This window comes from Benincasa hispida, chromosome 8 (genome assembly GCF_027475165.1).
Source record: "Benincasa hispida cultivar pf3 chromosome 8, pf3_genome.v1.1, whole genome shotgun sequence".
Classification (NCBI taxonomy): domain Eukaryota; kingdom Viridiplantae; phylum Streptophyta; class Magnoliopsida; order Cucurbitales; family Cucurbitaceae; genus Benincasa; species Benincasa hispida.
Genome location: NC_143485.1, coordinates 6,147,719 through 6,158,994, shown reverse-complemented (window position 1 = coordinate 6,158,994; position 11,276 = coordinate 6,147,719). Strand labels below are relative to the sequence as shown.

The 11,276-nt window shown below is 32.8% G+C and overlaps 2 protein-coding genes across 2 annotated transcripts; both read left to right on the top strand.

Annotated features, from left to right (window-relative positions):
* The first annotated feature begins 1,753 nt into the window (after nucleotides 1-1,753).
* LOC120083280 (histone H2B.1-like) lies at nucleotides 1,754-2,393 on the top strand. The gene has a single exon (XM_039038954.2). The coding sequence runs from the start codon at nucleotides 1,832-1,834 to the stop codon at nucleotides 2,258-2,260; it is 429 nt and encodes a 142-aa protein (XP_038894882.1). The 5' UTR covers nucleotides 1,754-1,831; the 3' UTR covers nucleotides 2,261-2,393.
* A 7,457-nt stretch (nucleotides 2,394-9,850) lies between these two features.
* On the top strand, nucleotides 9,851-10,566 carry LOC120083279 (histone H2B.1). Its single transcript, XM_039038953.2, has one exon. The coding sequence runs from the start codon at nucleotides 10,015-10,017 to the stop codon at nucleotides 10,441-10,443; it is 429 nt and encodes a 142-aa protein (XP_038894881.1). The 5' UTR covers nucleotides 9,851-10,014; the 3' UTR covers nucleotides 10,444-10,566.
* Nucleotides 10,567-11,276: the final 710 nt, after the last annotated feature.

Sequence of the window (11,276 nt, the reverse complement as noted above, 5' to 3'; positions counted from 1 at the left end):
TTCATTGACAACTTCCATCATTTTGACTAACAATCTCAACGAATTTTGTGAACTTCGAGATTATTTGTTCAGATCTTCATGTGGAAGTTGATCATTTAAACCTTCCATAATTGACACAAAAAATCTAATAATTTCAGATCTTCGTGAGAGCTTCAAACTTTGGAGTTTGAGAACTTGGGAGCTTGAGAACTTTGAGAGCTTCAATCTTCATAACGTCAGATTTTTAGTCATGTGGACTTTAGATCTTGAGAGCTTTAGAGCTTCAGTCTTCATAATTCGAGAAGAGTTCTCTTCTTTAAATCTTTGAAGCTTCCGCCTTTAGAATGTCAGATCTTCATAGCTTTGATCATATGAACTTCAGATCTTCATAGCTTTAGATCTTCTTTCTTAAAAACTCGAGAGCTTGAGAGCTTCAGTCTCTGTAGCTTGAGAGGAGTTATATCCTTCAAATCTTCGGGGTTTTGATCATACGAACTTCAGATCTCGAGAGCTTTAGAGCTCATTTCTTCAAAATTTGAGAGCTTCAGAGCTCCAGTCTTTGAAGTTTGAGATGATTTATATTTTCGAGATCTTCAGAGTTCAAGAGGAGTTATATTATTTAGATATTCAGAGCTCCAATCTTTAGAATGTTAAATCTTCAGAGAGCTAATAGTCTTTAGTTATTCCAACCCCTCTACTTCTTTTTATCCCAAATGAAGGGATAAGACCTTTATTTATAGAGATTTTTATGGGTCTTACATGGGCTTGACCAAGTTGCTTTTGGATTTGGGCTAAAGTTAACTTGAACCCAATATTTCCTTTGGCCCAAATTCATGTCATAGGCTTGAATTGGGTTGGACCCAAGCAATTTTGATTACCTGACCCAATCCATTTGTAATTTCTATAATGGGCCTAAGCTTCTATTACGATGACATGACGAAATTTAACTGGCCGGAATTTCTCATTCAACTAAAAGTTTAAAATATTTTTAGGTTTAAATTTTATTTTGGTCTCTGAAATTTGAATAATGTTTTATCCATAAACTTTTAAAAATATATGTTTTAGTTTATGAACTTTGAATATTATTTTATTCTGATATCTAAACTTTTAAAAATGTCTCTTTTAGTCATTGGACTTTTAAAAAGTACTTATTTTGGTCCCTAGTGTATTAAAATTTTGTTAACTCTTTAACAAAATGGGGAGATGGCTTCGTATTTTAGATGACTAGGCTACCAAATAAGTTAACTACGCTAAAAAAATCTAGAGTTTCAACTTTGAATAAGGTGACAAAACAGGAGAATTTAAAAGATATTTTTAATTCAAATTTGGTCGTTCAGTATTTTGGTGTGTCGGTTACTGACATTTTACTCTACCTTTATCTTGTTCAATGCATCTATTGAAGAGTTAACATAATTTTTACAGTAGAGACTAAAATAAACACTTTCTCAAAAGTTTAAAACTAAAACAAATGTTTTTAAAAATTTTAAAACTAAAATGGAACCAAATTCAAAATAAAGTAATAAACATGAATTTGAACCATATTTTTAACACACAAAAAAACAAAGTGGAAAGACCCTTTTTTTTCTTTTATATATATATATATACACAAAAGGACCCGGGAAATAGGCCCCGCTAAAACCAACAACGAAATTGGCCGAACGCGCCTCTCGAAAAGCCTCCCTTGATCTCCACCGTCCACGTCAGCGATCCGCGTCGAAACAAAATCAACCAATCACATAGCGCCGTCTCCATTTATAAATATCAATCCCCTCGACTCTCTTTTCAGAACTCACTCTTTCCTCACATTACAGATTATCCTTGAGAAGTCACCAAGTTCCTTCTTAACTTAACAATGGCGCCAAAGGCCGAGAAGAAGCCCGCTGAGAAGAAGCCAGCGGCGGAGGAGAAGAAAGCCGAGAAGGCTCCGGCGGAGAAGAAGCCAAGAGCCGAGAAGAAGCTTCCCAAAGACGCCTCCGACAAGAAAAAGAAGAGAGCCAAGAAGAGCATTGAAACTTACAAGATCTACATCTTCAAAGTCCTCAAGCAAGTTCATCCTGATATCGGAATCTCCAGCAAGGCCATGGGGATTATGAACAGTTTCATCAACGACATTTTCGAGAAGCTCGCTCAGGAATCCTCTAAGCTTGCTCGCTACAACAAGAAGCCAACCATCACCTCTCGGGAGATCCAAACGGCTGTGCGCCTTGTTCTTCCCGGTGAGTTGGCCAAGCACGCCGTCTCTGAGGGCACCAAGGCTGTCACCAAGTTTACTAGCTCTTAGATTTATAGATACTAGGGTTTTTTTTCCTTTTTTTTTTTTCCTAGTGTAGAAAGCAGCATGACTTCTGAATCGTTGATTTCACTTCCTTTTGTTGCATATCTTGGAACTAATGAGTGATACATGGTTTTTATAACGCGACTTCTTCTGTTATTTTGCTCGATTCTGGCTACAATCTTTTGCTCTCTTCTGGATTTCTGAGGATTTACCTTAACTTTCCACTTAGCGATTGAATGAATCGTTTAATTGACTAAACAATGCACTAGTATAGTCTTGTGATGCACTTCTCGATGTAGGTAAGGACATTAACTGAACCCTGATTAATATGCTTCATGCATGTTCTAATGGTTAAGGGTTTCTCAACTTGATGTTTTGGTCCAACCCATAATCAGCTTAGTTTGTCTTAGTTTCACGTAGGCCTAGTCCTCATTTTAGTGTTAACCATTTGCTCCTAGATGTTCTGACATGCTTATGCAAGTGATTGAACAAACTTTAGATCGGTCATCTATGTCTTTAGTTGAAATTCTATTTTTGTCCATAAACTTGTAAGACTGTTTAACTTGGACGCTTTCTTATTTGGGTACTTCATAATTTCTAGGACAATAATTTCTTTGAATGCCTCTTGGAAACACCCAAACAAACCACTGCACATTGAGTTTTGTATCTACCATTTGGGGATATGGGTGTCAAACTAATAAGCATGCATAAACCTTGAACCCATCCTCAGTTATTGACTGGTGGCGTAATTTTGAGAGCCCGTCATCCAACAGGTTAGAGAATTGTTCCCCATCTGTCTTCCAACTATTATAAACACTGTCCCATTAGACCACTGGAGTTGTGATTTATTTGTAAATCCTCTAGTTTTGGTATGATGAATTCAAAATTTCATCTGTAATTACAATTACCTTGATAACAATCAATAGTATGGTGTTCTTATGCGTAGTTTGCAACTCAATACTTCATCCAAGTTGAAGTGTACTTTAAACCCTCGAGTTATTGTTATGATTCATTGAAGTCAGTTCATTCTCTTCTTTTGCCCCATGTTATATAATTGTTAGAATACTGTTTTACTTTGATCCATCAATGTCCTAGAGGGACAAAAGCTTAGTTCAGAGAAAGACAGGGTTAGTGGGGTTACTGAGTTCTCTGGGAAGGTAAAGTTCTAAGAAAGTAGAGTTGTGTGCTTGGTCTCTTGTCCATGGAAGTTTACATAATATGGATAGAATTCAAAGATGAAATCCAAATTTGAGTCTCTCCAAATGTCTGCCTCTTTGTTACAAGGTTGGATGCCATTGTTAACTGTTTTAACTTGTTTTGATGTGCCCTCTGATGAAAGTGGAAGATGACCTCTTTGAAAGATGATTCTGTTGGTGGTTCAAATAGAAGGCAAGTAGAGGTAAAGTTTTACCTTGGTCTCTCTAGAAGGAAAAGAAATAAAGAATTGTTCTTGAGACCTCGTCTTTCAGTATTTCTTGTGATGGTTATTTTTGTAACACAAATAAACAAGTTTTTTTTTTTTTTTTTTTTTTTAATACAAATTAAATCAATGCCTTGTATTTACAATTAATAAACAGAAAATACCCATGAAAATTCACAAGATCGAGGCTATTTAAACTGTAAATTTGCCAAGGCCCCAAAATTAAAACAAAGTAGCTACTGAATGAAGAATATGAAGAATTCTAGTGGTGACCAGTGTAGTTCGATTGACAAATGTTTGTACTTTTGAAAAAAAAATATAGTGATGAAAAAAAATATAGTGATGGTTTTCGTTGCAAACTTGACAAATGAAGGTGATGTTGAGAAAGTGTATGATATTTTTGGGGCTTACCCTTAATTGGTTATATTAAATTTATAAAATTGTTAAATTTTAAATTTTGTAAAAAAAGAAAAAAAATTAATTTTCAACATAAATTTGGAAAATTATTTTAACATTTTGCTGTTAATTTAAATCTCAAAAAAAGTTTCAATGTCCTAAGTAGAAAAAAATGATTTAATTCTAAAGAAAAAGGGACTAAAAAGAGAAAAATAAAATAAGGTCCAAAATAAATGAAAAAGAGGTAGAAAGAAAATAAAATAAAAGAACTTTTGATACATATGTATAAAAACTTAGGATTTTTTTTTTTAATAAGTAAGGACAAAAATAGTGGTGAAATAAAAGATTTGACAAAAACCGGTAGTGAATAGTGGACCGGGTCCGATTCACGATTTTCACTCAGATAGTGCCACGTTGCCCTACCTGCCACGTCGTAAAGGATAAAACTCATGTCCGAGGTCCACGACTTCCCTTAAACAAAACCCTTTCTTAAGTAATTGACACATGTCTTTCTCACGGCTTTTTTCTTAATTTTCTTTCTTTTTCCCTTTTTTTTCCTCCTCCGTTTCATAATCCCTTAAAATCTGATTCTCTATCTTAAAATCATTTGCTTTTATTTTCCTTGTTTCTCGACATCTTCTTTCTCTTTCTCCAAAATTTGGCTCTAGATTTCTCTCTCTCTGAACCTCAATCTTTAGTTTTTTTTTTTTTTTTTTTACTGATTTTCTTTATTCTTTACTCTTGTTGGAGATGCTGCAAATCGGAAGATCTTATTTGATCAGATCTTCTTCTATGGAAGTTCTTGGGTTTTAATAAATGTAAAAAAAAAAAAAAAAAAAAAATCTTGGATTTGGATGGAGGGAATTTACTTCCAAAGCCAAGTAAAAATTGGAAATTAGTGCTGAAGAAGAGGGTTATGGTAAAAAAAATCAAAGAGAAAGGGATGAGCGACTGGTAAAAAAAATAAGAAGAATGTGAAGCTTGAGATTTGGAGGAAAAGGGCAAAAAGAAACAAGGTAAGTACCAGAGGAAAGAGGAAAACTTGTGATTTTTTTTTTTTTTTCTAAATGTAATTTGTTTTTTCTTAAAAAAATTAATTGATCGTTGATGGGGTCCACAAATTCCACTTGATCCACAAGTAATGTGTCGTGGCAGATGACATGGACGGAGAATTAGACCAAATTTGAATGGAAGAAAATCGTAGACATTTTCTCATCCTAAATAAGACATTTGTTTCTATTACCACATTATTTTTAAGAACAGTTTTCACACAACCCCATTTATGTCATTTTAAAAAAATTATATTAACTTAAAAAATTTAATAAAATATGTATAATTCAGTTTTTTTTTTTTTTTTTGGTATGACTGAATTGAATAAAACAAAAAATTTACTCTATTTTTATAAATAGTTTCTATACAATTTATTTGTTTGCAAATTGTTTTCAAAAGGACTCTATTTTAACACTAAATTCTAATATTTATAAACGTCTCAAAAATAAAAGTTTATAATATCTACCATATGATAAATCGATATTATAATATGATTATCAACATCATATTGTAGATCATTATTTAAATTTCCTTCGTTTTATGATGAGAGGAGGAGGTCCTCAAACTTCATCATTTCGTTCCTAATCCTCCATCCCCTACCAAGTCAACCTACTCGACTGGTCAGCTCACCCAATTATTATTTATGTTTTTTCCGACAGATTCATGCTTATTTTTAAATATACTTTAGAATATTGTATTAGGTTGTTGCAAATATTCTAACCAATATATGAAATATAAATGTACTCAAATAGTTTGTTGTACAAATATTTAATATAACCGTATTCATATAACAATACAATATAAATCACATTATATAACATAAATTTTATTTATATCACAATATATATCATAAATTCAAAGTAATCAGAAATAAACAAAAATATCTATCACGATGTATAAATCACATGTGGACTTAATGTTCAACACATAATATATATATAAGTGTATATATTACAAAACAAGAAATCTAATGACAGTATATAATATAAATTTCATTTATATCGCAATATATATCATAAATTCAAAGTAATTGGAAATAAACAAAAATATCTATCACAAAATATGAATCATAGATTGACTCAATGTTCAACTATGATATAAGCGTATATCTCAAAAAACAAGAAATCTAAATACAAAAACTATATCGTTTATATAAAATAAACTATTATATATATCACAGTACATATATGTACATTTATTCCTTCCTTGGTTTGTTACATATATGTACATTTCTTCATCTTCTTCATCTTCTTCATCATCTTCATCGTCTTCGTCTTCGTCTTCGTCGTCTTCTTTGTAGTCTTCTTCGTCTTCGTCTTCGTCGTCTTTGTCGTCTTCATCATCTTCGTCTTCGTCTTCTCCTTCTTCTTCTATTGGCCTATTTTTGAAATAAATTAAATGTTGAAGACAATAGTGTAATACATATCTATTTTTTAAATAAATTTAAATCTCGAACTTTCATAATTGCATCTAAATAAAACATTATGGAAGGCTTAAATTGTCACAAATGAAAGTTTAGGGTTCAAGTTGATACACTTATAAAAAATTAGGTTTTCAAATAAAAATTATTAGTTTGAGGTTTAAATTGATATAATCCCAAAGTTTAAGGTTTAAATTAATACAATTGTTACTCATAGAAAGATTTAAACAATCAATCTACTTCACGTGCCATATTTCATAAATAACTTAAACTCGAACAATACTTTATAACTAGACTTACGCATGTTTTTTAGACAAATTTAACCTTGTAGTACATCCTCTCTCTTATTTAATTTTCGCAATATTTTATAATTAAATTATTAAATAAAATAAAATGAATTTAATATTAATTATTTAGAGAGTTTTTATTTTTATTAATCAGTGATTACAAAAGTTCTCAGATAATAGAAAGAAAGCTCTTTTGGTGGTGTTGATTTCATTCTCAATTGGAGAATTGGCGATTTCATTCGAGTCTTCGATCGAGAGTAAGAATTTTTGTTCTTTTTTATGTAGAATTTTTATTTTAATGCATGTTTAACCTAGGATTTAATTTGCAGTAGGCTGTATTTTTTTATGATCTCTGTAATATTATGAATTTCCAGGGTATAGGCATTTCACAAATTCGTAAATTAATTTCAAATATGGTCATGTGTTTTCTTTCGTTGCATTAAGGCTTTGATCCATACAATTGGTATCAGAGCCATCTCGTATAATTAATTTAGGCATTTGAAATTTGCATTAGTTTTGGTGGAATTAATTACATTGTGAATGTAGTTTTGCAAATGAATGTTTGCGGTAGTTTATGAGCATAGAATTTCATGTTTTTTATTCTATCAAATTGTAAAGGCCTCTACGTGTTTGAATATTTGATCATGTAATTTTAGTCTTCTGTTAGTCCGTGTCTAGAATTAGGATTGCAATCAATGAAGATCGAGACTAATTTTGGCAAAAAACGGAAGAACAATCAACGAATTGCCCAAAATCACATTCTGGTGTCGCAGCATTACAACGCTACGACACATGCGACCTTAGGGTTGCAGTGCATGTGGCTCAGTTGCGGTTCAGAGTAGCTCGGTTTGATTCGACTGGTTAAAAGTGGTTTGGTCCGATTTTGCACTGAGTTTGGCTCGATTCGTGGTTTCTGGGTCCGGTTCGAAGTAGTTCAGGTCGGTTCACATTGATTCGGTCTGATTCTGGAGTGGCAAAAGTTGTTTTAGGATAAAATTAGCATAGTTATTGTAATTTATTGCTTTATTTTATACCAGGGGCCAAATTATCGATTCATTTGCTATTTAAATGCTTCATGGATGTTATTTAGATAAATCTCACCATAGGTTAAAGCATGCTCATGCATTTCAATATATTATAAGCGGATGTATGGTTTTAATGCATGATGTGTATATGATTCCATGAGTTTTTTTAATATATTTTGATATGTTAAATATACAAAATTGGAAAAGCATGATGCATAACATTATTTAGATAAATATAAAGAGTTATATTTATTAATGTCTTGTATATGCTTGGTGGATTTTCATGAGTTGTTTAATATAATTGTTATATTAATAAAGTTGGAAATCAATTTGCATTGAGCATGACACATCCATAACTTAATATAATTATTATATTAAAGTTATGAAATGCATGTAATGTGGTTTTCTTGATAATCATAATTTGATTGTTAATCAAGTAACCCATAGAAAACGTGATTCTAGGACTAGTAATTGGTTTTGTAGTAGTTATTAAATTAATATTTAGTAATCCTCAACCTATAATAAAAAGTTGCATGCAAACTTAAGATGTTAGGGAATTGGAATTAATTTTAAAATATTTAAAATTAATATAGATCTTAGATCACATTAGTTCCAGTAAGATTAAAATTATGTCCCGTTTGTTTTAATAGATTTAAAATATGACTAATAGGACAAATAATATTTTAGATTATAAAGTGAACTCTACCACTGAAGTATTGTCTAGGTTGGAGGTTCTTAAGATGACGGTTTATGGAACATCTCCTACCTAGGAACAGACTCGGAACTTAAGTTAAATTAACCTTAGTCCCCATGCAATGTCACTAGGTTAATTAAATGGTTTAATTCACCTAGAACATTAGAATAAAAACCTTATTATAAGAGTTATAATATGCATAGACTTAGATAGTTTCATTAGCCATAATTTAACTAGGTATAATAAAACCCTAAAATAGTAGAACACTTTAGTTTGAAAAAAAAATGGTATATGAAATATATCAATTTTTAGCTCTCATGTCCCTAAGAGTTCACACCGTGGGATCAATGCTCGACTTCGTGTTGCACTGGGCGTGGCCTCCCTTCAAAAAGTGTTTGCATGGATCAATACCAAAGTGACTAAGTAAAATATTAATGGTAAGTGGAAGAAAGATACATTTCAACGTATCCTAGAGTCTCTTCCATTAGGTTGCACCGTGAGATTCCTATGGTTCGCATGCGTGTTATCCTGGAGTGACTATCCTTTCGGAGGGTCTGATCATAGAATTCGGAACAACGCAAACTCCAGTAACGTATAGGATTTCTTAGGTTAATATTCAATAGTTGTCTTTCCTTACGGTAACCTGTTGAAGTGTACCTCTGGGATTCGAAAATGGTAGGGTCACACTTACGCAATGAATTAAGCTAGTCAATGAACCATTGACAAAAAGAACTAAGAACTATAGAAATAATAGTTATTATGGTATTAGTAATTAGTTGAAATTGTTTTAATTTAGGGGAAGAGTAGTTGATCACCCTTCGAAAATTGTTCTAAATCTCTGAAGTATTATTGTAAAAACTAAATCAATATTTTAAATAGAATTAATTGATTGCTTGTTTTTATTGACTTGATTGGTCATTTGTTTTTGTATGACAGGTTAGTTTGATTTTTATGTATATTGTAACACATCATGCTATTCGATAAAAAAATGGTTGAATTAACTCATTCTTGTAATTTAATCATTTAATTATACCAATAATATAGAAAATAAATTTAAAAATTTAAGAATATAAATTGATATTTGTTGAATAAAATAATAGTTGATTTACTACTTTCACGAAACTTGCAAGGAAAGTTCTCGTAATTAAAGATAAATTTCCCGTTTCACGAAATGCGTTGTTATTTACCATTTTTTTTAGCTCCTAAAAAAATGACCCGCGAAACAGAGCGCGCTAAAACCAAATTCTTCAAAAGTTTTCACGATAACGAAAATTCCCCAAACACCCCTCTCTGTAAAGCCTTCCCTTAATCTCCACCGTCCACGTCAGCAATCCGCGTCGAAACAGAATCAACCAATCACATAGCGCCGTCTCCATTTATAAATATCAATCCCCTCAACTCCCTTCTCAGAACTCACTCTTTTCTCACTTGCGAATTTCATCTCTCAGAAATCTCCAAATCCTTAGTTATGGCGCCAAAGGCCGAGAAGAAGCCCGCCGAGAAGAAGCCAGCGGCGGAGGAGAAGAAGGCCGAGAAAGCTCCGGCGGAGAAGAAGCCAAAGGCCGAGAAGAAGCTTCCCAAAGATGCCTCTGATAAGAAAAAGAAGAGAGCCAAGAAGAGCATTGAGACTTACAAGATCTACATCTTCAAAGTCCTCAAGCAAGTTCATCCTGATATCGGAATCTCCAGCAAGGCCATGGGGATTATGAACAGTTTCATCAACGACATTTTCGAGAAGCTCGCTCAGGAATCCTCTAAGCTTGCTCGCTACAACAAGAAGCCGACCATCACCTCTCGGGAGATCCAAACGGCAGTGCGCCTTGTTCTTCCTGGTGAGTTGGCTAAGCACGCCGTCTCCGAGGGTACTAAGGCTGTTACCAAGTTCACTAGCTCTTAGATCGATAAATATTTGGGTTTTATCGTGTAAAAAGCAGCATGACTGTTCTGAATTGTTGATTTCTTTTCCTTTTGTTGCATATTTTGGAATTGAATGAATGAAAATCGGTTTATATGATGTGAATTCTTTTGTTGTTTGCTTGATCCTGGCTACATTGTTGGGACTCTTTTCTGGATTTCTCAAGATTTATCCTAACTTCTAATTGACAAGTTTGTATTTGAACCTGAAATTGAATCACTGCAACTAGTTAGTATTTAGGGTTCGTTGCTTTTCAATGGTCAACGAATAACATAGTTAAAACAAAGATGCCGACACAAAGTTTTGATCAATACGCCTTATACTTGTCATTAGGGTTTAAGGGGTACCTCAATTTGAAAGTTTGATCCAACCCACAAGGCCACAATAAGCTTAATTTGTCTTAGGTCCTCTGTATCCATATTCTAGTGTGGTTCGTTTGCTCATAGATTATCTGAGATGCATGTGCAACTGTACAATGATTGAATAAACTGTAGGGTCCTGTAATTTTAGTCGAAATTCAATGTTAGTTTGTGTTTCATTGTTGTCTTTCAGACTTTGCAGGATGGTAAGTTCTATGATGTCTCTTTGGAAACACTCAAAACAAAGCACTGCAAACTGAGTTAGGCACTTTCCATTTGGGATATGATATGGGTGTCAAGCACATAGCATTAGTATTGAACCCAGAGTCGATCGTTCAACACGTTAGAGAATTGTTTCCCACCTGTATTCAAACAATAACAGAGTCGAATCAATCCACAAGTTAATCAGAGTCAAGTGGCCATTTTGGAGTTTCGTATATGTTCAGTTATTCATAG

What these genes read in the sequence shown, in the direction of transcription:
- LOC120083280 (XM_039038954.2), top strand. Translation starts at nt 1,832, where the DNA reads ATGGCGCCAAAGGCCGAGAAGAAGCCCGCTGAGAAGAAGCCAGCGGCG.
- LOC120083279 (XM_039038953.2), top strand. Translation starts at nt 10,015, where the DNA reads ATGGCGCCAAAGGCCGAGAAGAAGCCCGCCGAGAAGAAGCCAGCGGCG.